General features: G+C 44.7%; 1 protein-coding gene across 1 annotated transcript in view; it reads left to right on the top strand.

Moving 5' to 3' along the window:
- LOC133153935 (zinc finger SWIM domain-containing protein 6-like) overlaps positions 1–26,937 on the top strand; it is a 44,850-nt gene extending 17,913 nt beyond the window's left edge. Inside the window, exons 2-14 of the mRNA XM_061278255.1 lie at positions 8,459–8,815; positions 10,025–10,173; positions 11,898–12,048; positions 13,607–13,786; positions 14,212–14,382; positions 14,459–14,605; positions 14,675–14,821; positions 15,120–15,380; positions 16,545–16,680; positions 21,683–21,840; positions 22,041–22,204; positions 22,323–22,404; positions 22,865–26,937. Of these exons, the coding sequence (XP_061134239.1) occupies positions 8,459–8,815; positions 10,025–10,173; positions 11,898–12,048; positions 13,607–13,786; positions 14,212–14,382; positions 14,459–14,605; positions 14,675–14,821; positions 15,120–15,380; positions 16,545–16,680; positions 21,683–21,840; positions 22,041–22,204; positions 22,323–22,404; positions 22,865–23,730 (2,969 nt within the window). The 3' untranslated portion in view covers positions 23,731–26,937. The remainder of the gene's footprint in view (positions 1–8,458; positions 8,816–10,024; positions 10,174–11,897; positions 12,049–13,606; positions 13,787–14,211; positions 14,383–14,458; positions 14,606–14,674; positions 14,822–15,119; positions 15,381–16,544; positions 16,681–21,682; positions 21,841–22,040; positions 22,205–22,322; positions 22,405–22,864) is intronic.
- The last annotated feature ends 451 nt before the right edge of the window (positions 26,938–27,388 follow it).

Genomic DNA, 27,388 nt, shown 5'->3' on the forward strand with positions numbered 1-27,388 from the left:
TCTTTGTCTTGCCACTTCTGCATGAGGCTATTTGTAGCCCTTTGTTGGAAAAAGAAACCATTATCTCCTCTTCAGGGTTTGAAAACCCCACGTAAGAGTATATTTGTTTTGGTTTTTTTTGCTCACGTTTACATGGCCTTTAAAACCTGAAAACCAATAGTCTACTTTTATTTATTGACTGCATGTAGACGTTCTCACAGGCTCTGACCGCTGAGTGTTAAGAATAGTCCAAAGTTGAACGCTTGTCTGTCTATAGGCGCCCTGCGATCGACTGGCGATCAGTCCCGTGTGTACCAAAGTCAGCTGACATAGGCTCTAGCTTGACCCTAATGAGTACAAATTGGATCCATGGACTGCAATAAGATTGAAGGCCAAAGCGCTTGGAGTTGTTTACCTTTTGTAATAATGTTGTACTTTTTGGACTCTACTTTTCACCCTCACTGTGATCAAAGAACAATAACAGGAACATTTAGCAATACAAAGCCTCTCAGCATTGTTAAAAACTAAAAGAAAATGGATTCCGAGAGGCTTAACTCACTTCCTGCTGTGTGCATGCATGTGTTCTTTCATGTGTGTCAAGGTAATAATATGAACCTATGAGCTATATAATAGGATGTTGGGGGGCTGTTAGGCCGGATGGTGGTGGTGGAGGGATCTTGCACAAGCGCACACGTGGAGGATGATGAGAACGGCCGGTGTGACCTCTGTGCATCCGGGAAGGAAGGGGTTAAATGGAGCTGGCGGTCCGGTCGGCGAGGGGCTGCTGTGCGTTACGCAAAAAAAAAAAAAAACAGCGCCTGGCTGGAGCTGAAAGGGGAAGTGCTGAGCTCAGAGGAACGCTGGCTTGCTGCCACGACCCCCTCCTCCCCCGTCTCCCATCCGCCAACCATCCCCCCTGCTCTACCCCGCCTACCCGCTACAGCTGAGCGCTCCCCACGCTTCCCCTCCGCCAGGCGTGGTGATGTGTGTCTGTGTGCCTGCTCAGGAATGCTCCCCCCTCCTTCACCCCACCCCTTCGACTGGGGCCTTTGCGTGTGTGTGTTTATGTGTGCACGTGTGTGACTCTGCGTGTGAGTGTGTGTGTCTGGAATGATGCCTCCCCTTGTCTAGTAAGTGACGTCAGTGCACACACAACGGGTCAGCACAAGGCTAGGGAACATTCCCCGTGTGTGTGTGTTCGTGTGTGTGTGCGTGCGTGTTTGTGATGGGAGGGGGCAACCGGAGATGAGCCAATTACTGAGGAGAGAGGAGGAGCTGTTTGGGAGCAGAAGGAGGGTGATTGTAGAGAGCCACTAAAGCCAGTTGATGGAACCTGTCGATGGCTATTTGCTGACACAAACACACTTTTGTGTTTTTGCTTCTCTTTCTGTCATGAGATGACACCACGTAGGAAAATGGCAGCTGGTGTCAAAGACATCTCAAGTGAGAAACAAATAGCCCACGCTTAGCCTGGCTTGTTAACGGAGCGGAAGAAGTGACGTGATGCTGTAAGATGAGTTTCAAATGATGTCAAACTGTTTTCTTATGTTCTTATGCTTGTGTTTAGGTTTTGGGTCTTGTCGATAAGTCTAAACACACTGGATGCTATGCTACCACCGCATGGGCGATATTTCTCTGCTATGGGTGTCAGCACAATTTGCATCCTCTGTTGCTGCCATATACTACTGAACACTGAATTCATTTAATAGGGAGGGTAAACATTTGCCTGGCTACTTCCTGGACTTAAACAATATCCACACAAACACACAAGTCGATTGGCATTGGTGCACGCGCACATCCGGTTGCATGCAAATAATTATTTTCAGTTGGCCTCTTGTGTTGTAACACACGCCTTTGTAGTGCGTCGTTTTCCATTTGCAACAACTTTTCCACGCCAAAACAAATCCTCCAAACGCCTTTGATCAAAAAGATTTATTATGGGTCAAAGTGGAATTGAGGCGAGAAGGCATGTGTAATCAATTTTGGCACAATGTCATTTTGTGCTAATCACCCACACACTCACAAGCTCGAATTATACATATATTCCAAACCATTGAGCTGCATTTATTGTTTGACTCTTTTGTTTATTCACGATCATGTCTCCACTACTCAGTGGCGTGCTGTGCATTTGGTACCTTCTGCAGGGACTTACCTGACTTCATCCACCACTTAATACAATCGCTATCAAGTCGCAATTTTACCAACCAATCAGTGCTGTACACAAATGTAAAATAACATCATAGAACTGTACATCAACTGGAGCAATTGACAATATATATCTAATAAAAGGACAGACACATACAATATGTAAATTCAATATATCACTGACCATTAAATGCATGACGATAGTCTGTTTTGCTCGTGGAACTTGGTTCTAACCATTATGACTGTTACCAACCAATCAGAACACAGGACAGAACAATGGTGGTGATATGTGCCAGCCCCGTGTGACTAAAATTGAAATAAGGCACAATCTCATTGCTAATAGGTTACATTTGTCAGCATGATTGATTCTGAAAACCCTGACCAGATGAGATAGGTTGCTATGGCAGTAACACGTAGCATCCACATGTACTGGAAATAGAGATACCATGAAATAGAGCGATTAAAATTTCATGGACGAAATGTTAGCGTTTAGGGTTTGAAATGTCGGTGATTGATTCTGATGGCGTTTAAGCCGGCAGAAAAGGCCTCGCTCGCTCGCTCGGCTTGACCACGCTTCACTACCGCGACTATATGGCTATGTCGTTAGGCCTGAAGGAGCACGCGATGGCTTTTCAATGGCTTTTCAATGTCCATGACATAATGTCCATCCGTCCATATACTGTAGCTTCAGCAGCCCTCTCGGGACACACCTCTCGCTAATTACGCACATTCATTCCCTGGACCTGCTGTAATTTCATTCACGCTAATGAACCTCACACACGAATGACGATAATGTTAAGTTAATGTACAGCCAGGAGACGGAATTAGCAGGCCACCAGCTTCTCAAGTGACTTGGGTATATAGTCAGATGATGGGATGCTTTCAACCTGAGCTCCATAATTTTAGAACCAAAAAAACATTGCTACAAAGTTGTCGGCAAAAAGCATTTCGACCTGAAAAAGCAGTTGTCACTCCTGGTTGTAGCTTTCTTAAAATACATTTCAATAGTCCCCAAACATGTGCCTTGTTTGAATGTTTGTATATTAAGTGTTACTGTAAGATGGCTGTCCTTTGTGGCTAAGCTAGGCTAAGCTTAACGGCTATCGGCGGCTGCTTTATTGAATAATTTCATGTGTTAAAGCTAACGAGAACATCAAAATGTAAATTTCCATAAATGTACGCACCGAATATAGCATACAGCTTTACGATGGCAATGCCTTGTTTATTTTGCAAAGAGCACAATAACGGTTCACCGATGTCACCCCACAGAGACGGAAACTCTCACACCAATGCTGCAAAATGGATTGTTGGTTGCTTGACTAAGTATTTGGAATAAATACTATATAATCTTACTTTTTACTGAATTTAATAGTTTATATATGCATATTAATGCATTCAATTCAATAACATGTAAAGTGATGTTCTTTTTTTATATTTTTGTGGCCGATAAAACAACAAAGAATATTTTCAAATAAATAGTGAGGAGACATGCTTTGCATAATGCTTGTTATTTTTTCGATAACGTCAATACATTCAAATATATATATTATATATGACTGCAAATATTAAAATAGTTCATTTTAATTTATATTGTGAAAAATCCAGTGGTGGTTTCAATTATTTTCTGTTCTTGTCCTTACAGCCGCCTCATTATAATTCTCATTCCTTCTTTTGTTTCGATTTCTTCCTCACGCAGACGCTCGGCTGTCTTGCGTTGCCGCCCATCCTTCAGAGCGGCCAACCTTTTGGGATCCGTCACTGACAGGGCCTCCTGTCCTGCGGAATTACAATCCATTTTGAAAGTGATAGTTGGAAAATTGCAAGTCACTCTGGATGTAGCGCTTGGCAACTAAGTGGCAAGTTGGCGGCGGCTTGTCACTTGCAAACGCTAGCCAGTGACAGCTCCGATCCCCCAACCATCCCCCCGGGCTCCTCTGTGCGCATCCCATTCTGTCCTGATGATTAGCATGCACACGAAAAAAGATCATAAAATGCTCATTCAAGCTCTGTAGCGGTACCTTGACTTTGGGGCGTGGCCTAGTGAGTGACATCAGAAGCTTCATCTTGTGTAAACGTCTTGGTGTGCGAGTTGTGTCCTCCAGCAGCTCCTTGTATGTGTTCTTATTTTGTATTCATGTGTTTGACTCGGTAAACAGCAGAGCAAGCATTAGCGACGATGGCACTCCTTGGCCTCATGCAAGTTCCTATAGCTGTAAATTGGGGCACTGGTAACTTAGATGTCAGGGTAGCACTGCACAAGCAAGTTGGGATCATGAGAGAGGTGAGAGGAAAACACATCTGGGGAGAAGACGGCTCCTCTCACTCCCCGGAGGGTTCAAGGCATAAATATGCCCGCCCTTGGAGCTCAGCTGTGTTATTCCTGCCCCTCCCACACCTAGCGCACACACACACACACACACGTATTTGAGGCAAGGTCTCCTGCAGGATAGCATTGATCTCTGTTTATGGTCTCCGTTTGGGTGCTTCCTTATTCGACCACACATGCTCGGAGATCCGAAAAGGCCTCTTAATCGAGCCGCGGTGTGGAGATTAGGGGGGAGCTCTTTTGACTGTGGGTGTGCCGAGGGTCTAAAGGTGGGGGTTGCGCGGCGACCTCTCTTCGACCCACTGCAAATCGGAGCTTTTGGGATCGGATTCCAACCCGGTAGCCTTTTTATCCATGAGGTTTTTCGCAGGCCATCTTTGGTCAACATGGGAGTCAGATGGCGTATTTTCCGATGGGCCGCAGGCGCTCACGGGCTTCGGATCATAAAAAGCTTGTGTTGCGCCCCCCTCCTTTCCTCATCTTGTCTGACAAGGTAATTTGATTAATGTGTGAGGCCAAAGTGGATGAGCACAGGCACATTTAACATCTATTTGCTCTCTTTGTTGACTCGCTTTCACAGCGAAATCAGTCATGGAGAGGGACTTTTTTCGCGCACCCCGATTAGATTTTGTTAACGATCACTCCCAATTCAGCCAATAAACATAATGACCACTCCCCATCTTCTACTTTGACTTGGGATCTTAACTCGATTACAGAAATATGTTTGTCGCTCAATCTAATTTCAACCCCCCCCCCCCCTTTTTTGGGGGGGACACTGAGCGCTTTTTGTGCGAATCTTTGAGGGTGCCGCCCGCCATCCCTGCCGGGCCGCCTTCATGCGGGGAGCTAAATCCTATTTCATAGGCCACGGATAAAGGCAGCATTATTCTGTCTTGCTATGTTGAAGACTTCCCAGTCTGTAGCTTTTCCTCCAAGAGATTGGTGTCATGTAGGGATGAGTTTTGGACTCAACGACTTTGGACAAAATCATATAATAACCGGTGCATTCATCTATCCATGTTCTAGCGCTCATCCTAGTCAGGGTCACAGGGACTTGATGCTAGCCAATTGCACGACACATATTGACTCATTGATTCAAACTCACATCACACGATGGACAATTTAGAGTCTTCAATGTAATCTATATGAATGTTTGTGTGGGAGGAAACGTTTTTAATGATTTTTTAAAAATATGTTTGTGAACATGCGCACAAACCTCAAGCATAAAATATATAAAAAAATACTGTATGAATTGTCATGTCTGTGTTAAATACTTAAATGGGCCCATTCAAGTGGTATTTGACATGCTTGTGAGCGCCCGAGCATTAGCTGTGGCCCACAGCAGCTTTTGCATGAGTGTGATTTCATTATTAAAGTGCCAAATTTCTCCTCAAAGGTAGTTAATCCGAGCCATGTATACATATATATACACACACAGTACATATACACGCACTCATTCTGGCTGGCTCTTCAACAACGCCGCGGGCCAAGAGTGATTTCACCGCTACGGCCAGGAGGGGTTTCTAGGGCAACCTCACTAGGGCCTTGTTCTAAAAATGGCCGCCATGGTTACTTTGAAAGCCGAGGCCGGCCTCTTGAACCAGCACAGAAAAGAGCCCTGAGCACCACTCGGGGTAGGGGGAGTGGGGGGCGCTAGGTGGACCGGGGTGGGAACCAGGCGCTTTAATAGCGAGCACATGAGCCATGGAAGGTTTCAAAACTCGCCCAACCAGCAGTCATGGGAGATGTGAACGGCGTGCATGTGTGTGTGTGTATGTGTGTATGTAGCTAAACAGTAATACCCCTGTACTCAGCACTTGGCTAAATTAAAAGGGCATATTTGGCGTGGGGGGGCACTTTTTGGTGCCCAGGCGATTGGCCGGGGAAAGGCGAAACTCATTACCTACCCATCTGTCAGTGAGAGGGAGAGCTGTGGGAAAAGCGCAAGCGTTGGTTGGCTGGTCGAGTGGTGGGAGGGCGAAACAAAACAGACCTTTGAATGAGTTTTATCACCACTTCATCCTCCATGTGTGATGAATTTGAAGAAGAATTGTGTTAATTTAGCCTCACGAGGGGTGACAGAAAAACGCTGGAAACGAAAAGATGGCGCAGCTGTTTCATTCTTTGCATTAGTATGGTTCTTTTTCCCCTGTTGTCTTTGCTCTCACGTGTTTTTGATGTTCTCTTTTCATTGACTCCTCGTGATTCACATGTCACAAACAACACTTTTGTATTCCAGCAACAATATGTAGTACTCAGTAGACAAAAGTGGTTCAGCATCAATTTGTTGGTGCACCAGCTTTTAATCAGGAGGATAGCATCCCTGCCGTTGCCATGGTGACCTTTTTATCACCAACTCAATGACACTTCTTGCACTGAGAAAGCCTTCCTACAGGACGCCTTCAGTGTTCTTTTATCGCAGATTCCCCGAAACTGGTTTTGACATAATTATAGGAACAAAAGTAAAAGTGAAACATCTTTTCTCCAAGCCTTCTGTTAACTGTGTCGTTACACACGAACAGAATCCTGTTTAGTCTTCCGTTGTCGCATCAGCTGCACGGTTGTAAGCCTTTTTGTCCCACTTAGGTGAGTCGGCGTGACTCCCTCGCAGCAGCGCCGGCTCGCTTTGATCAGCGCAGATGCAGGCGGCTGCCATATTCCGCGCTCACCACGTCTTGTGTGAATATTGTTTGCAAAGGTGTACTCCTTTGTGCCAGCTGGCTTTCACCGTGGTAGGAAAAAAAGAAATAAGCGTATTTCCTTGGCAACATTTGCATAGTTGCCACCAGCACTTCCTGCTCATGCGGATAGTTGCAGATAGGTTGATGTTCTCAGCAGAGGCGGCAAAAGTACTCACACTGTGTACTTAAGTAGAAGTACAAAAAAAAAAAACTGGTTGAAGTCAAAGCACCAATTCAACTTCAATAAAAGTACCAAAGTTTTTTTTTTTTAATGTTACCTACATCTTTTTTACGTCGTCATAATCTCTGGAAAGAGACAAAAGTAACAAGTTTATTAGGAGCAGAAATAACAAATAGTACCTTTCCAAAGTGTTTCGAAGACTTGTTTTATTTAGCATCCAAACTGCCGGGGTTGCATTTTCTGAGACCCTTGACAACTGACCCCTTGTTTAGCCGACGCATGTGTCCCATTTCCATCTGTACGCAATAAAATATTCAACTCCTCCCTCGCCTCTCACATCACTGGAGGAGCCGCTTTGATATCTGCTCTAATACATGCTTGATATAACAGCGTTGCGTGCGCTCGAACCCTTTGATAAACATGTTTAGGTGATGTATGTCTTCGCCTGTGCATCTCTCCTGAGCGCATCAATGCATTCATAACACTCCTTAACCACCCCCATTATTAATAAATGCATGATCTCACGCTGCGGCCAAGCGTGTGCGTGTCTGTTTCATATGTTCATCCTGTGCGTGGGGTGGGGTGGCGGGGGACTCCGCCCCGCCCTGCTCATTCATATTCATCTCGCCATAATAAAGAGCGGCCGCGCCACCAGATAGCACAGTCAGGGATAAGATCAAACATTGTATTCAAAGTCGTGGGAGGAGGAGAAGGAAAGAGGGGGAGTATAATTCATACTGGAATGTCTCCACATGCTGCTCACTTCCTCATTGTTGTTCACATGCATTGCAGATGTGGACTTGATGAGATGTCTCACTTAAGCGGGGTCCGCAGGATTTATTTTTTAAAATGCTAAAGCCTTTTAGGGGGGGGGGGGGTAAATAACAAAAAAGCGCGTGCATATCTGTATAGTGTTTGCCATACTCAAAAGACGGATAAAAAAAGTCAAATGTATTTTTTTGTGAATGTAATCGTTGTAATAGATGAAATGGATGGTACTTAAAAGTTAAATACAACTGAACTGTAACAAATGTACTACACTATATATTTTTTAAAAATGACTTGCACTAGGCACAGTTTGAACATTTAATTCAACGAATCCACTGCAAATAACACAACATTGTCTTTTGTGTTTCTCTTCTCCAGGTTTCCACTTGAGCGGCACCGTTACGGATCCGGCCACACCCTCGTCCCCTGAACTCCTATGCAGCGTCAGCGTCAGCTTCGACCGTTGCAAGATTACGGCGGTCACGTGCACTTGCGGCAACAAGGACATCTTCTATTGCGCCCACGTGGTGGCGCTCTCGCTTTATAGGGTACGCAAGCCCGAGCAGGTCAAATTGCACCTGCCCATCTCGGAAACCTTGTTCCAGATGAGCCGCGACCAGCTGCAAAAATTCGTCCAGTATCTCATCTCTGTCCACCACACGGAGGTGTTACCTACCGCACAGAAATTAGCTGACGAGATCCTGTCGCAGAACTCTGAGATCAACCAGGTCCACGGTGAGTGTGTGCTGAATACACCTGTACAAATGCTGGGTTAAAACCAACCCAATTTGGGTTTAAATTGGCCCAACCTAAGAAGTTGGGTCAATTTGCTTTGCACAATAATTGCTTGGCACATTTTTTTTAACATATTGTTATGACTTGACATCCCCTCAGGCTGTCATATAAAAACAAAAAAGGATTATCATACACATCTGTTTCTTCGTGATACTTGTATGCAAAGTATCACATTTAATTGGATGCTACTCTGTCCAATGACATTGATCCCGTCTTTGATGGCTTGATAGCGGTTTTCCTTTCCCTGGTTACATGGATATCGATCTGTATCATCGATGACATCCTTGCAAGTATGGATTATTATACAGCCACTATATATAGGCAAGCGTTGGCAAAATATTTCATTGATGGTGTATCAGGCGCTACACTGTGATAGCCGAATGACAAGATATGAAATTAAGATCTTATCAGGACCTGCATGATGATTGATTAGTAGGTAAATGACCTATTTAATGTGATTTTCTTTTCTTTTTAGCTGCAGAAATATCAAACTAAATTTTGGGGGATCAACATACAATCGTATTGATATTTAGTTCGCCAGGGCAAACTATTGTATATTGTATCAGAAGAAATGCTGTGATACGTTGATCTGGTTGGAGGATAGATTCTGAATGAAAGTGATTGTTGCATATGAATTTTACTTTCCATAATTATCCAGATTGCAACATGTATCATCAATGCTTTCTATGGAACAGAGCTACTCTGTAATTCCTACTCCTCATTTGGCCATGCATGCATTTAACCGTGCAGTCATTTGTACCTGGTTTGTCGTTTGGCCTTTCCCTACTTGTGTGTGCGCGTGTGCGGGTATCGACTCGGGGATGAAGGCAAATTGCGGTAGGATCAATGCCGTACTCATTAATGGGACACAGACAGTAAAGGGAAGATTGGATGCCTCTAATCAACGCTATATAGAGCCCTTATTTACCTCTCGAAGCGGAGCGATAACAAGAAGGGGATGATTGCAGAGAGGTTTAAAATAAGGAGTGTCTGTTTTTCTGTTTCGTTGTTTGCTTCCATCCCATTTTGTGTACAACGGTAGCTATCATTTTTATTGACTTGTCCTTACCTGTACACGTGCGAATACATTAAAGGGGTCGTTCGGTGGAAGCATGGTTTTAAAAAGTCAAACATGTATTTCTCATATAGGGGCACCGGACCCCACAGCGGGGGCCAGCGTGGATGACGAGAACTGCTGGCATCTGGACGAGGAGCAGGTTCAGGAGCAAGTCAAGCTCTTCCTCTCCCAGGGAGGGTACCACGGCTCGGGCAAGCAGCTCAACCTGCTCTTCAGCAAGGTCAAAAGCCGCCGGCGTTCTTCCTTCCTTCCACATACACATTGCAAACCCGACGAAACATTCAGTCCCTCACACACCATTCCGCCTTCGGGTTTTCTTTTTCACCGCAACAAGACAAATGTAGTCTCTCCTCTGAATCTGGTTAATATTTTCCTTCTCTAGTGCACTTATACGCTCCTCATCTCCCTCCTGAGAGGAGACCTTTGTTCTCCAAGTAATCTCCAACGCACATTGGCACATGCATTAGAAGTGCTGTGCTGCCTCTTAGCTTGCGGCTAATTGCTGGAGAGAGCCAGCGGACGTTATATGCAGTATGTAGGATATACACTCATGGGCCACGACATTAGGTACACCTCCGCAATCTAATAAAATCCAATCGCGCCATCAAATATTCCGCCTTCACAAAGCGTATGGCTTCAAATCGTAGTCTGGGGTGTTTATTTACACACCTTCAGATGGAGGGAAGTGGTATTGGTAATATTACCACAATAAAACAATGTATGTCAAGGAAAAGTAGAGTTTATAAAAAACAAACTGATTGGCACCATGGAGTTTTTTTGACAGCGATGTGCTCTTTTTAATATTGTGGCGTGACAACGATGATATCGTGGCCGTTTAAATATTACGATATCAATGTTATCATTACTCCTTGATGCGCTATAAATGTTTTCATAATTGTCTACAAAAGCTGATTCCTACCATTTATGATTGTATTTGCTGAATATGCGTCTGATAGCATCAATCAAAAGTTAGCACTATTTAGCACATTAGTACAATAGCAAAGGTGAGGTTAGCGTTAATGTGTTGTGTGCATTTTGTAAAGTCAGCAGAGCAATACCATTAACGTCCAGGCTGCTCGGCTCCATGCTCTTTTAATTGTATTTATTTATATACACACACAAACACACTCACACACGCACACAGTGTAGAATTTGAAACCTAATACACGTATAGAAAAGAGATGACACCTAAATAAATGACACCGGTTCTCTTTTTTGCTGACATGTGAAATTTAAAAGTGGAATTGTGTGTCAGCCTGTGTCCATAACAACCAGTTTGTGTCACCGGTTTAAGTTCAATGTGTGGTCCGTCTTCTCACTCGGATGAATGCCTGCCTTCAGAACGTCCTCCAGGCTCAAACCGAGTCGGGCATCAGTGCAAGGACGCCCAAAGTACTCAACGCCAAGAAGCGTGTCTGTATTCCTTTACATGATGTGACCGTGGAAATGAAATGCTACAATTAGCAACCAAGGCGACCATTTCAAAAGGCATTGGAAAATCCAATGCGTCAAAGAAAAATGTATCCAAACCATCTCATGAAAGCATAGCTTCATAGTTGCCTCTCTTTTGCCTTTTGATTCACATGAATGACTGGCCACATGTTAAGTTGGAGGAACGTGAATGATGATGCATAAAAATAACCGATTTCCAAAACTTTCAACCGAGAAGACACATTCTGATTCACATGCAAAATAAAGCACTTTGTTTTTATTCAACTGCTAACATACTGATTGCAACGTGACCAAGACCGTCTGTGACCCACTCGGTCTGGATTTTTTGCCCTTGATGGAAACCAGAGTCCGATCATATTTGTTATACCTGACCTTTGTTTGCAGTTTGTGTGTTTCTTCTCATTGAGTGTCCATGAAGTGACCTTTTTTAAGCCGCTTACAAGTTTGTGTATGTTATTGCATACCAACGCCCCTCCCTATTGGCCCCTGTAGGTGCGAGAGATGCTGAAGATGCGTGACTCCAACGGAGCGAGGATGTTAACACTGATCACAGAGCAGTTCATGGCCGACCCCCGGCTGGCGCTGTGGAGACAGCAAGGCACCACCATGACAGACAAGTACAGACAGCTCTGGGACGAACTGGGTACGGCACGCGCATACATGCGCAAACACACACACACAGTACACAAAACACAGAGGCACAGATTCAACAAGGTGGGTGATCGGACCCAGACTTTACTATGACAGTGTCAATCAGACACAGAAGTGTTTGTGTGTTTATTCTTTATTGTTGACAGCTCACACAGTCAGCGAGAGAGAGACACACACACAGGCGCACCCACACAGAAAGTCCAGTGTGAATATTGGCCCAATAACACTCTTCAAACATAGGCGAGATGCAGTAACACGCTCCCCAAACATGGCTGATATGCTGCTACACACTCACCCAACATGACATTTTGCTACGTGATCTTCTAACATGGTTGCACCGCTCTTGATTAACACTGCAGGCGTTCATGGCTGCAACACACTCCACAAACATGGCCGGACTGCAGTTGAACACTTTGCAAACATGGCCACCATAAGGCAACGCACTCCTCAACCAACCTGCCCTGCAAAACAAATCCCTGAACACATGCTTCAGCTGAGGACTATTTGATGCCTCGTGACAGGACAGCCGCCATGTTGTCTCCAGCCTTTGTTGTCTCCCTCGCCTTTGCCGTCTTTCACATTGTTGACAACCATGTCTCTTTGCTCTCGTTGTGCACTTTTTGTTTGGACAGCCCAATGATCTCATCCGTTTCAGCGCCACGTATTCCCGGAATTGGACGTGTACGTCGGCTCTCGTCTTTTTGAAGTCGACACTTCAAACCCTTCTTTTCGAGTCCTTATCGCTCCCCGTGATGCGCCTTCAACGCCGCCCTGCTCGACTCTTTTCTCTCCCTCTTTCCTTCATCCTCACTCTTTTGTCTTTCCTCCTTTTGAGGCTGCGGCTCCTCGTCTTCCTCCAGACTCAAAGCCAAGCGTCATCGTCCGCAGCTCCTTCTTTTCCGTTTCCTAGTTTTTTCCCTTGCATTTCTTTATATACAGCCCCATTTTTTTTCTTTTACCTCTTCACAACCCGTCCTTGTCTTCGCCCTTTCTCCTCAACTTCTTTCCACACACACAATGGGGCTTTCAACACAAGTCTACAGAGTAAAATTCCCCAAATGTAGTCACATCTCATGAGACTGAAACACTTTTCATATTCTGTTTGTTCCAATTTGCTCCAAAATGATGTGTGCGCAGTCTACGTTGCCTTGGGACTAGTTAATTTCTTTCACATACTTTTTTTGTGGGGTAGAAAATGTGCTCCAGGAGGAAAATAGTGAGGCCGCTCAGAGTGCTGTGCTTCTTTGAAAGACACCCTCAAGATGTGCCATGGATATAAAAAGTCTACACATCCCTTGTTCAAATGCCACATTTTTTAAGACAAATAAACTGAGACCAGGCTGAATCAATTTAAAACTTTTTCTACCAATAATGTGACCTATAACCTTTTAAAAATTAAAAATAAACAACTGAGATAATGTGGTTGCATAAGTGTACACACCCTCTTAATTTGGGATGTGGCCCGGGCTGGTCTCGTGAACTCTTTGGGCCGTCCAGAGTAATGACCAAAAATGGCCCTTGAGCACATTCTGCGTTTTGGTGTCCACCAGGCGCCCTTTGGATGTGCATCGTGCTGAACCCACACTGCAAGGCGGAGCAAAAGTCATCATGGTTGCGGCAGCTGCGCAGGTGGAACAGCGTGGACGTGTGCCCCTGGGAGGACGGAAACCACGGCAACGAGCTGCCCAACCTCACCCACTCGCTCCCTCAGGGTGCTCACAGCAACCAAGGTCGGTGTTGCACGTTTTTTTAATTTTTTTTATTTTACATGTCAATTTCATTTTATGGCGTTCAAGATAGAAATTAATTAGCTGCCTGGCAGTTTTTTTTAATTGGTTTTAATATGTACAGTGAGCATACAAAGCATGTAATCCTTTGGATAATTTGCGGTACTGTTATTTTGTTTCTCAATTGTTTATAAATATTCAAGTACTTTGTTGAAAAACATTCATACCCTGTTAAAAACTGACTCTCAATTTGGAAATTAGGCTTGGAAATTTGTTGTCACTGGCTTAGTCTAATATATGCCACATTCATTTTCAAAAGGTTTAAAACAATGACATGTATTTATTTTTTTGGTATTGAAAAGAAACATTTAAAAATATATTTTTGGATTTTTAGTCTATTCTCTAATTCCTTGTGATACTTCTCGCAGAGATGCGGCCGCACAGGACCGTATTCACTCGAGCCATCGAGGCCTGCGACCTGCACTGGCAAGACCGCCACCTCCAGCACATCATCGCCAGTGACCTCTACGCCAACTACTGTTACCACGACAACCAGGAGGGCTCCCTGTTTGACGCGCGCGGCTGGCCCTTGTGGCACGGTGAGTGGAGAAAATAGAAACACGGGAGACATGTCCATCAAACTCTTCAATTCCATCTCTCTCTTTTTCATTTTAGAACACGTCCCGACAGCCTGCGCCAGGGTGGATGCCCTGCGCTCCCACGGTTACCCACGAGAAGCACTCCGTCTGGCCATCGCCGTAGTCAACACGTTACGGCGCCAACAGCAGCGGCAACTCGAGCACTTCCGCCGGCACAAAAAAGGTCAGGCTCCATTCTCACTCCACATTATCTTTCGTAGTTCTATGCTGATAAATGTATTATTTGTCTCAGAGTTGCTCCATAAAGGCCACACTTCCATTACAAACATGGAGGGCTGGGTGGGACACCCTTTGGATCCCATCGGCACCCTCTTCAGCACTCTAACAGAGTCGGGACGGATAGGAGAGGAGGGATCTAATACCTGCTTGGACCTCTCAGGTAGCTACCGCTAATGATGTGTCAAAATTGATGAAACTGAATGAATGCTCATTCGGTGCCAATGAATTGCTTTGTGCGCAATTTCACAAATGTTGGGTTGAGAGACCTAAACCTAGTACATAAGTTGTTTTTTTTATTTTCTTGGCCGTTTAGTAACTAGTGACTGTACTTTTTTTAAACTTAACAACAAGAACAGAAGATTTAGTTTTTCATTCAAGTATTTTTAATAGGAAATTTGTGATCGCTAATTGAGAGGATCCAAATCTGATAATCATCTCATGGTCATGCCTCTCAACAGACTGCTCCAGCGTGGTGACTCGGGCAGACCTCCAGCGGATGCCCGTGCAGAGACTGCTGGGCGACGGCGAGTCATACGTGGCGCTGGCGGTGGAGACGGCCTTGATGGGTCTGGGCCAGCAGCGCGTCATGCCCGACGGCCTTTACGCTCAGGAGAAGGTGTGCCGCAACGAGGAGCAGCTGCTGGCCAAGCTTCAGGAAGTGGATCTGGACGATTCCCTGGTCAAGATCTTCCGCAAGGAGGCTGTCTTTCTGCTCGAAGGTAGGAGGGAATGCTGGACTTGGACCAATTTGTGCGTGCGTGTGAGACACTACCACTCACTGAAACACATCCACACTCATAACAGCATTCACATTGTGACTCACCACTGTGGTACCTTGATTTGCCAATTTGAATCAACATTTTTTAAAGATTGCAGATAGGTTTTATAAAGGGTAATTATCTGGAAGGGAGGGGCTTGACCTCATGAGTCAGCCTTTCCTTATGACTGTTCTCATTTTATTTTTGTTTGAGTTTTCCCCCGTTCATTAAATGACTGAAATTACCTTGGCAACTGTCACTTTTATTACCACTTCACTTGAGGAGCTAACTTCAATTTTGACTGGCAACAAAGAAAACCAAAGCATCACCTCAAGTCAAGATACCACTTCATTTTTCATCCTTTCATTTTGTGGCGTCAAATAGAGACTGGGCTGACCAAAGTGAACCTTTTAGCCTTGCAACACCCGGCGCATTGTCAGCACACACACACACACACACACACACGGATACACACACATGCCCCTGTGTTCATTTAATTGACAGAATGCCACGACAGGGAGGAGTCAAAATTCGACTCTGTTCCCCACCCAAACCCCCATCAGCATCTAAACCAGGGCCTGGTCAGACCACCCACCTCTGGCTCTGTTTCTAATCGAGAGCGCCAGGCCCCTCCCACACCCCGTTCGGCCCTTAGAGACCACAACCTCGCCACCCTGTGATGTTGTCTGCGGTCGAGGGGGTTTAAAATAACGACGGCGTCGGGTGGGACACGAGAGAGAGCGCAAGTCCAAGCCCGAGCGTATGGTTTTTGACATCACTGTTTGTTTAAACACCACGGGGTCACAACGGATAGACCACTCTATGACTATGTGTATTTGTACTATTTTTAAAGACATTATTTTCTCACTACAGGGTTAAAAATATCGCAGCCCACGTGAAAACGCACCCCATGCCAAACCACAGGTGGAGCTTTAGGGCATTTTAGCCAATCGCAAACCTGAAGAAATTCCTTTGCGGAAAGGAAAATCTAAATAATGAGAAAGAAGTAGAGCACCTCCAAATTTGAATTCTTAGTAAAAAGAGGAGAGTTGCGTGCATGGAATCCAGGTTAAAACAATGGTGAAAACAACAGTCCAACGAGCTTGTGTGTTTTGTTCCACACAGCCGGTCCGTACTCCGGCCTCGGGGAGATCGTCCATCGAGAGAGCGTCCCCATGCACACCTTTGCCCGCTATTTCTTCACCTCCCTCCTACCTCATGACGCTGAACTGGCGTACAAAATTGCACTGAGAGCCATGCGGTAGGTGATGCACCACACACACACACTTTTTTATTTTTATAGCTACCTTGGTTGTCTCCTGAGCAGACACAAAACCATTGTCACCTACTGACATCCACTCTGTTTGCCGGTGAAGGGGAGGGTGTTATGGCTGAGATCTGGACTTTGGGGACTCGCACCCCATTTAATGCATGCAAGACTGAATGTTAAGCACTTAATCTGTGCTGAGTCATCACCAAACAAATCAGGGGCTGTTGAGCAGTGCTCCCTGGTGACTCAGCCGCGTCGTTATCCACTATACAAGCTCACCGTGTCGCGCATGCACACGCATAAACTTTACAGTAAGAACAACAAACACATTTCGAGCCCAGTACGTGTCCGCTTGTATTACCATTTGCTGGGAACTGAAAGTGACATCACACTGCCCAAGGGCTCATCTTGCGAAATGTGAATATCATGTGACTAAACCCGGAAAACAGGTAAGCCGCGACATTGGCCAAGCTGTGATGTCATTTTCAGTTGACTGCAAGGGAAAACGGACACCCCGATACAGATTTTGCTCCTTAATTCATCAGACGCAATATTGACCAGAATACTGCATTTAGAATAGTGGCGCCGCATAGAACGGTACTGTAATTTTAGACTTGACTTCACCATTAAAAACGTTTCAAATGAGCAACAAAAAAAAAGCTTTGCGACATAGCACTTGCTTTCAAAGATTGGCCATTGTGTTTGTTTAAGCAATCTTGAAGCGCTCGGGTTAATCATTTGAACTGGATTAATAATTCAGGACACTGATCGGACAGTAGTGTTTGATATCTCGTCACCAAGACCGCAGTGTGTGCACATGTTTAACATGTGTGTGTTTGTGTTGGCCTCCGTCCTGCTCGTGCCCATGTGTGTGTTTGATCTCTCTATTTTGGGTCTCCCGTGTCTGTGTGTGTGTGTGTGTGTGTGTGTGTGTGTGTGTGTGTGTGTGTATGTGTGTGTTTGCGTGCGCGCAGCCGTGTGTGGACAATGTGTGTTAATCAGACTGCGCTGCTGTGTTTTGATGTTGTGACTCACGGGAACTGGATCAGTGGATATTAATTACATTAATGAGAGTGTAATTAGTGTGGCTGTAATGAGGAGAAGGGGGGCACACACACACACACACACACACACATTGCTTTGCATGCAAAAGGGCCAGCAGGAACTGGAAAGTGTGGGAAAATACAGTTGGTCGTCTGTCTGCAACGTGAACGATTTGTCAAATGGAGTGCACTGCCTCTCACTCCCCAAACTTTTCCCCGACTCAGCCTCCCTTACTTGTTACGCCTCCGTACTCCCCGCTGTGGTGCGAAACGGGCCGATATAGAATAATACGGGCCACTTATGGGTGCTCGTGGGAGCCCGGCGGTGTCTACTCAGCACATAATGAATGTGTGTAATGTAGCGTAGTGTAATATGAGAGCGTATAGCTCAGCGCTCCCACGGGATGGCGGACAGTTAAATATAGGGGAGGAGGTAAAGGAGCCGGGGCTATTTTAATGGCCCCATTATAACATTATCATTGATACATACCGAGAGCGAGCGAGAGAGAGAAAGTGACAGACCTTTTCACATGACATGCTTTTTGTGTTTGACTTCTCAAGGCTGCTTCTGTGCAGCTATTGATTTAGTCGTGTGTAAAGAGAAGTTTGTTTTTCCATGACAATTTAGTAGATTTCATACAAAGTGCAAATGCACTATAATGAGATGGAAACAGACGTTTGCTATAATTTTGTAATTTTTTTCAGCCCTCCAATTTTGGGATTAAAAATATGGTGGTTTTGTATAGTTATAAAAAAAAATTCTCCGTTTTTTTTTTTTGTCGCAAAATAAAAAGCATTTATAGTACCTCAACTTGCGAACAATTTTTCTTCCTGTAAAGTGGTCCCACTTAATAACAAATAATGAAAACAATTTAATGAAAATACATTTGAGTAAATATTAAGGCGCAAATAAACATTTGCACATGTGCTGCTTCTGTTATATTACTTTTAATAATCCATTTTAAACATAGTCATCCTATGTACATTTCTTACTAAAACATTCTCCACCCCTTAGCGTGGGCGGAGCTCGCTGATTGGCTCGTGAGGTTAAAATAAAAAGAGCGCAGGAGAAGATGAAGAAGAAGCGCAATCTTGTCGCTCTTGCACATTTTCCTTATCGGCGCTCTTCCGAAGCTGAGTAGCTGAATCCGAAGCGGCCGGTATTATCATATTGCGATTTCCATAGGCGATACGAGACTTGCAATGCTAATGAAGCTAGATCCCCGCTATAATCCACAACCTTTGATCCGCCGCATAATCTTTGCCGACGCAGCACTGTTTATGCTCTCGTTGCGACAATGTTAAAGCAATGACATTGCCTTTAAATTGTGGCAGACGCATCGAAAACATTCTACACCAAGTATAATGTTTAAAATAGTTCCCTGCATGTGGAGTCCTTAATAAAGTGAACTCTCTGTAACGCTCTGACAAATGACAAGAGATGACAGTCCCAGAGGCGCCCAAACGTGGTTTATGTATGGACGTGGCTCTTGTCAGCGGATGTGCAGCTTAGCTGATGGATGAGCGCTCCAAGAGTGACGAGGGCCGAAGGGTGTTTACAGTCGAGATGAGGAAAGGACTGTAACACAGGGGAGGCTTGGTCGTCATGGTGATGCTGACCAGATATCTCATCTGGGGGCCTTAGGATTGGAGTGAAACCAGGATATGCTTTCTTTTTCCCTCTAGCTTTTTTCTATATCTTTGTTACTTTTCTTAAGGTTAGGGTCGGTTTTGGATTCCAGCGGTACAATTTTCTTTCGAAACCAACATTGGCCTTTCAAGTTTCACTCTTCATCAATTCACCTATTCACATTTCTTTCTGTGGTTGATGTTTTTATGCTCGATCTAATATACTATAAGATGCCACAAGATGGCACCAAAGTCCTGGCCATTAGGAATGTAGTAATTAAAGTCAAGGAAGTCCAATGAAATGGTAAAGACTAAACCTATTTTGGTAAATTGGATGTTTTATCTTTCCCTGCCATTGGATGCTGCCAGAAGAGAAGGTGTAACCCGCATCCCGCTCATAGTGATAGGTTCTGGCTCACCTGTGACCCAAATGAAGAGAAGCATTACCGAAAGTCGACAGTTGCACAACGCACGGAGATGTTTTCGATGCAGCCTACATTCACCATTTTGCATCCCACATTTGGGGTCCCACTGTACTTGCGCTTGAGTAAATGCTTGCGCAACCGTCGTTTTGGGGATTGGATACGGCACAACAAAAGCCCAGTATGGATTTCCACCCCTAACACGTCGAGCTCCCATCCAGTTGGAGGCCCTCTGGCTCTCTCTGGTGCAAACCAAACAAAGCGTGGAATGTTGATGAGGCCTCCATCATTTTTACCCGGGGCCCTTTTTTTTTTTTTGCTTTGCTTTACCGCACCCCGGGAATCTTCCAGAAAGGCTCCCAATGTCGCGGAGGCTTTTAGTGACTGTTTTTTTGGATAGCGTGAGAGGAAGGAGCCCAGCTGTTACTTGACCATCAAGAAAGAGAAGAAAACCTCACATTTTTCCAGCAAGTGCAAATGTTCACACTGCTGAATGTATCACGACAGGGTTTTTATCACCTCCTGCTGCGGTGTGGATGTTTTGTGGTCATGCAAAAAGTGGAGTCTATTTATCTCACCCATACACCATAATGAAAAATCAACCACAAATGTATATGAAATTTGAAAACATAACACTGAAAAATATACAAATGTTCCAAATAGCACAAAGACTTGTCACCACTATCCAGATCCTATTTCTTGAAATTGAGTTCGTATTCAAACCAATGAGAATGAGAAGAACAGAAAGCAGAAGCTTGCTAAAATGAAAGCAGTACCAACGCTAAGCATTGCTTAAAGGGGCCATATGTTGCATAACAGCGGGGGCTGCGTTACATAATCACCACCACCCTGCCCAAGAGGTTGGGTGAAGCTCCACAGCCACTTTCAAGCTCCGTCGCAGCCCGGCCACCGGTGTCTAAAACCGTGAAAGTGTGTACTTGGGCCCCCTCTAGTAGTACACAAAAGAATCATTACCTTTACGTACAATTCAGTTGTATTTAACTTTAAATTAGTTGACCCATTGCACTTCATTAGATATCAAGGTCACAGTAGCATCTCTAAGCAACAGGGTTGTTATCGCCTTCTCACTTGAAGGTAATCGCGGTGCAGAAAGTGGAGTGTTTTTGAACATGCCTTCATATCGGACATCATCACGCGCGGCGGAATTGAAAGTTGGCATTTAGCATCGCCTTGCTTTTCACCAGTCTGCTTTGATGTCTTCCAAAAGGGCAGGTCTGTGTATGAGAGTGTGAGCATTCGAGTGTGTGTGCCGGTATTTGTTTGATGTGTGTCCAGGCCCTGTGCGGCTGGAAGGTGAATCCCTTAATTTCCCCGCGGACTCAATTAGCTTTGTGATTGGTGGAGAGGAGGCCAGGTTGCTGCCTTGTGAAGCGGAGGAGACCTTTTGAAAAGGGAACCGTGGCTCAAGACTGAAGCGGAATAGGAGATGAGGCACCGCGGAACGCTCGGCCTGCTCCGTGTTGCCGTGGCGATGATGAGGATGATGAGAGGGTGAGGCTCCCCCTGTCCGCAGCAGGTGTTGCTGGGCTCCGAGTTGATAAGAAGCAATTAGAGTGGAGGGGAAAAAAAGTCAGTGATGCGCACTGGCTAACTGTCCCTTTCAAAGACTGCATGCGTCTCATCTTCTCATCCAGACACTGGCCAGGCTGCATCCAGCAGATGTGCATTATTTTGAATACAGAGCGCTCGAGTCGGAATATAAACTTGTCTTGCTTCTCTTGTGAGTTTTCGCGCTTTGTGGTTCCTGCTGGCTGTGACCGGCCGTGTCCTTCTGAGTTCCAGTTCCTGCTGTCTCAAGCATTCATGTCGAAAAAAGCTGGCAAAAAAGTAAGTACACCCCTAGGTGAACATGTTATTGATATTTTGGGATCCATTCAGGTTGCCCGTGTTGGAGTCAACGGCATCGTCCGGCGACCTGTCGCGGCCTCATCATATTGTGTCGGTGGTGCCCAACCGCTACCCGCGCTGGTTCACCCTCAGCCACATCGAGTCTCAGCAGTGCGAGCTGGCCTCCACCATGCTCACCGCGGCCAAAGGTGCGCACTCCAACACACGCAACCAAAGCTGTACTAGTTTTTGCAAAAAGTATAGGCAATAGGTATCAAATAGGAAGATGCAGCAAAGTCCATTATTGCCAAACAATGTTACTTTTCAACCCTATTTTTAGATATGCAGGAAAGCAAACATGACTGTTACAAGCAGAAAATCATTTGATTCATTATTTTTGATATTTCAGGTGACAGTCGCAGGCTGGAGACAGTTCTGCAGTCCATCCAGAAAAACATCCACTCGTCGTCTCACATCTTCAAACTGGCGCAGGACGCGTTCAAGATCGCCACTCTGATGGACAGTCTGCCCGACATCACGCTGCTAAAAGTTGCCCTGGAGCTGGGACTGCAGGTAACTGGGGTGCAGAACCGAGTGTGGCTCCGTCCACTTCATCCAACACTAGAGGACCAAAAATGAAACGCTTCTATTGAAGTCTTGTTGCCTTACCGATTGTTTTTGTCCTGATCAGGTGATGAGAATAACGCTGTCCACGTTAAACTGGAGGCGGCGGGAAATGGTGCGCTGGTTAGTCACATGTGCCACTGAAGTTGGTAAGGGAGCTTGCCTTCATTTAAGTTGTACTCAATTTAGGGGCATTTTGGACAAGAAATGAAGGCCAAGCTGACCTTCATTTTTTGTTATTTTTCTTAATCAATTATTATTTTTTTCTCAATTCAAAGTCAACCAGTCCATGATGTGCATCATATTTTTTAAGTACAATACAGGTAGATTTTAGCATTGTGGACTGATTGCACAATCGCAAAGTAGGTTTATTGACATCAAGTGGAACAGCATTCAATCGTTCTACCTGTCAACGTTAGCAAAAACAAAGTGAAACAATGTCCCATTATTTGTCGTAAATAATTTTTGGACCAAATAGGTAAGATCGGGGACGTTCCTGTCACTGGTTGTGAACCACTGCTGTAGTGGGCCAGGAGCACGGCCTGTCATTTTTGTTCCCAAAATTGACCAACCTGTGTGTGTGTGTGTGCGTGTGCGTGCTTGTGTCAGGCGTGTACGCGCTGGACAGCATCATGCAGAGCTGGTTCACCCTGTTCACTCCCACCGAGGCCACCAGCATCGTGGCAACCACGGTCATGTCCAACAGCACCATCGTGCGCTTGCACCTGGACTGCCGCCAGCAGGAGAACCTGGCGGCGTCGGCGCGCACGCTGGCCCTGCAGTGCGCCATGAAGGACCCGCAGAACTGCGCCCTGTCGGCTCTGACGCTCTGCGAAAAGGAGCACATTCCCTTCGAGACAGCCTACCAGATTGTACTGGACGCCGCCGCCACAGGGATGAGCTACACGCAGCTGTTCACTATTGCGCGCTACATGGAGCACCGCGGCTACCCCATGCGCGCGTACAAGCTGGCCACGCTGGCCATGGCGCACCTCAACCTCAGCTACAACCAGGACACGCACCCGGCCATCAACGACGTGCTGTGGGCTTGCGCGCTCAGCCACTCGCTGGGCAAGAACGAGTTGGCCGCCGTCATCCCTCTGGTGGTGAAGAGCGTCAAGTGCGCCACCGTGCTCTCGGACATCTTGCGCCGCTGCACGCTGACCACGCCGGGCATGGTGTCGGCGCTGCACAGCCGGCGGAACTCGGGCAAGCTCATGTCGCTGGACAAGGCGCCGCTTAGGCAGCTGCTGGACGCCACCATCGGGGCCTACATCAACACCACGCACTCGCGCCTCACGCACATCAGCCCGCGCCACTACACCGAGTTCATCGAGTTCCTTGGGAAGGCACGCGAGACCTTCATGATGGCGCACGATGGACACATCCAATTCACGCAGTTCATAGACAACCTGAAACAGATCTACAAGGGCAAAAAGAAACTCATGATGCTGGTGAGGGAGCGCTTCGGCTGAGCGCCGCTACTTTTTTTACCGACTCGAGTCTGCCTTTTTTTTTTTTTTTTTTTTGGAACTTCCGGGAAAAAAAGAGAGAGAACGGACGTCGAAACGAAGCGATGAAGCGGAAAAGGAAAAAAACCAACTCCACAGAGCCACACGCGGTATTATTGTTCTTGCTGTTGTTCTCGTTACAAACATTATCGCTATTATTATTATTATTATTATTATTATTATTATTGATAATATTACTACTACTTGTACAGAAGTGGGGTTTTTTTTCACGAGAGGAAATTTGTCACGTGAATGTTGTGGGTCTGCGTGTGTATGAAAGGAGAACAACATCTTTATCTTTCTGTTGCGTTGTACAGGTGCATCTCAATACATCAGGATCTCTGTTGTAATTCAGGATTTGAATTCAATAAGGCAATTCTCGATTCACAGCACGGAGTGAAATCTCGATATAGATCAGGGTTGTCAAACTTGTTTTTGTCATGGGGCACAAATACAGATTCCCTTGGAGGGCCTTTATGATGGTGAAACCAAATGTTTAATCGTCTCATTATATATACACAACAAATTGAGGAGTCATCAGTTCAGTCAGAAATAATGTTCGGTAATTGTTTTATTGTTTAAATGACTGCAAAAGGGAACAAAATAGAACTTGCAAAAGCTTAACATTATTGTTATTGTTTCAAATTATTTTGCCATGTTTGTCCGCCAGCACTCAATGTAAGAGCAAGTTTTTGAATTGAACTCCTCAAATGAATGTTTCCAGTGTGTTGAGATGCACCAGTATGTGGCTAAAGGCCTTCTACAGTAGCGCTCGTCATAAAAAAAGCAGAACAAAAAAAAAAAAACCTGCATCCTCGAAAGAGAAACTAAGGCTTTAAAAACACAGAGCACCTCCCCTTTGGCCCCCGGGCCCCCCCAACAGGGGGCGTCAGGCAGCACTGCACATCTTAAAAAAAAGCCGCCATCAGCATTTTTGGAGCACTTGAGCAGCCATTAGTTTTCTCCCAGCGCCAATACGCACGACTGTGCTCTTAGCACCCACCTGTGTAATGTGATGTATGTGGCGATCTGCAGCCGTGGCACATTGGATTTAATCCAACCCGGATTATAAATTAACAGTAGGTACACCTGCATAATCCGATATAAGAGCGCTATTGAAATTCCAGACTTTGTTTTATTGCAGCTGCATTCTACTGAGTTTATCAAATGTGATTGGATGATTCCTGTTTTGAGGCCATACCAGGGCATCAGTTTGTCATCATTTTGTCGCAAAAAAAAAATAAAAATCATACTGTTGATTTGACAGTAGAAAATGGTCAAAAAATCAAATTTCATGAAGGTTAAACATGAAATTCACCTTTTCAGAACAATATGCTAAATTGTTTATAAAAGTTTGTTTAGGAAGTTAAGAGAAAATAGTGAGGATTATTTTTCGGCCTAAAGAATCTTGCCTTTGATTCTCTTGTGGAAAACAAAATATCTCCATTTTTGTAATATTTGCACAGAGAAACATTGAGTGTTCCAGTCAATCCGCACATTTCTTTTATTAATATCATTTTGCTGTCGAATAAAATGTGTTTCTCCACTGTTTTTAGCCAAAAGAAATTTAATTCACAGCACACAAAAAATCAGTTTCAAATCAATAAATAGAAATGTTACATAATCCAGGCAAACGATGCCATAAAACACTTAGTCAACCATAACTGACTTTTAAATCTGTTTAAACATACAAAAATATTTTGACAATGTTCATGAAAAGTGAGCATTAGCATTTTCCTATTGGACTGTGCAGGTGTCCTATTGTCATGCCCAATGATTGGAGCTGTGTTGAACGGGGAGCGGCTACCTCATTGATGCAGTGTGGAACCTGCTCCCAGCAGAAACGTGCAGTCACGGACGAGATTTGTCGCACATAATACAACACGGTGTTCATCAGTCGCTCTTATCCCAGCCCTCGGATTGGCTACAAGCACGTGCGTCACTCCCCATCTCATTTCTGCCATTTTATTTTCTTTTTTGCCCTCCCCCGTTTCTTTAATAGGCCAGTGTCATTCGGTTCCCTGTGTGTCATTGCAATGAGACTTTCTACTGTTGAGATAAAAAAAAAAAAAAAAAAAGTGTGCAAGCGCCACTAATTGTCCACCGGAACGTTCTCAGGGATTTCTTCTTTTCCTCCACATGAAAGAAAAAAAAAAAAGGCGGAACAAAACCAACGACTGACTACCGGACAATGGAAAAAAAAAAAGACATGAGCGAGCATTTATTGTACTCTGTATATATGCCATAGTATATGTCTGAATATGGAGGAGCTGAAAGTATATGTTAACTAATTTATACAGAGTATTCTATGTAATGTGAAATACTTGAAGCCGCTGTAGTTTGCGCTCTCTCTCTCTCTCTCTCCTGTCTCCTTTTTATTTGTTTTTGGTTTATGTGATGGAAACATATCAGGAGGACAAGACTTCATTCCTGCTGACTAAAGCAAACAGACCAGGAAGGGAGGTCAAAAGTACTCACTGGGGGCCAGTAACACATTTTTTGTCGCTTTAATCCACTTTAAATTCATTTCTCATGCAGTAAAATCGACACTAAGTGAGTCTCATATCACGCGCACCCGTCACCTAAGGTCTGACACCGTCATTTTTGTGTCCTTTGTTTTAAGAGTGTCTCGACAAACAAACCAACAAAAAAAAGCAGCCTTTTCTTCTTGCCTTGTCTTAACGCTTTAACGTAACCAAACAGGAGTTCTGTCTAACAACCAAACGCGTTCAAAGGGGTGAAAGGCGGTGGTCCAGCTTTAGTGTCCTTAATTAGTAAGAAAACAAAAAAAAAGAAAGGAAAAAAGTGAATGGCTGTTATTAACTCTTCGTCCTGCTTTTGACGACAAAGCAGCTCCTCACATGTGTGTCTGGTGGTTGAGAGAAAAAAGAAAAGGTGCATACGTCGTTGTCCGGTGTCTCGCAACAATTTCCTCTTGAGTCTTTCTAGCTGTTTTTCTTTCTTTGTTTGTGTAGAAAGCTCTCCCCTTTTTTATTTATTACGACGACCCCATGTATACATGCTTATGAAATTCAAATTTGATACGCCGATATCACTTTATTTATGTAACTAAATCACTGTTTTATAATCTTGTTAATGGGTCGATAATTGATTTTATTTTTGTTTCTTTTTTTTTGTTTTGTTTAAATAAAAGTTCATTTTTGAAATGTTGATGTCTTCTGCTCCACTTCCCTTCATAATCACCTGACAACGTTTCGTTGCGACCCTACAGCTAATTAGTCGTTATAATAAAATGTGTCTTTTGTCTCTGATAGGTTGTTGTTCCTCAGGCATGGTGGTTTCGATAATCCAAAACAAAAAAGCAAATCCCCCTTTGAATCGTTTAATTTTGTCGTTTGTGGTGATATGAATAATAGTAAAAAAAATAATCTTGTCATCGGGTTGAAATGCCGAAATCGCTCAATCTTAACACCCCTACTTTTAATGCCCTGTCCGTTTTTTTTTTTTTTTGTGTGTGTGTGTGTGGGGGGGGGGGGGGGGGGGGGCATGTTGTTATAGCATGTATGCAGGCGGATGCCCATCAGGGAAATCAGAGGTGGGGGTGCGCAATGCTGTCATGTGGAAATGTTATCCCTTGCTAGTCCCCCCATTTTGCTTTGTC

Source organism: Syngnathus typhle, linkage group LG5, assembly GCF_033458585.1.
Source record: "Syngnathus typhle isolate RoL2023-S1 ecotype Sweden linkage group LG5, RoL_Styp_1.0, whole genome shotgun sequence".
Lineage (NCBI taxonomy): Eukaryota > Metazoa > Chordata > Actinopteri > Syngnathiformes > Syngnathidae > Syngnathus > Syngnathus typhle.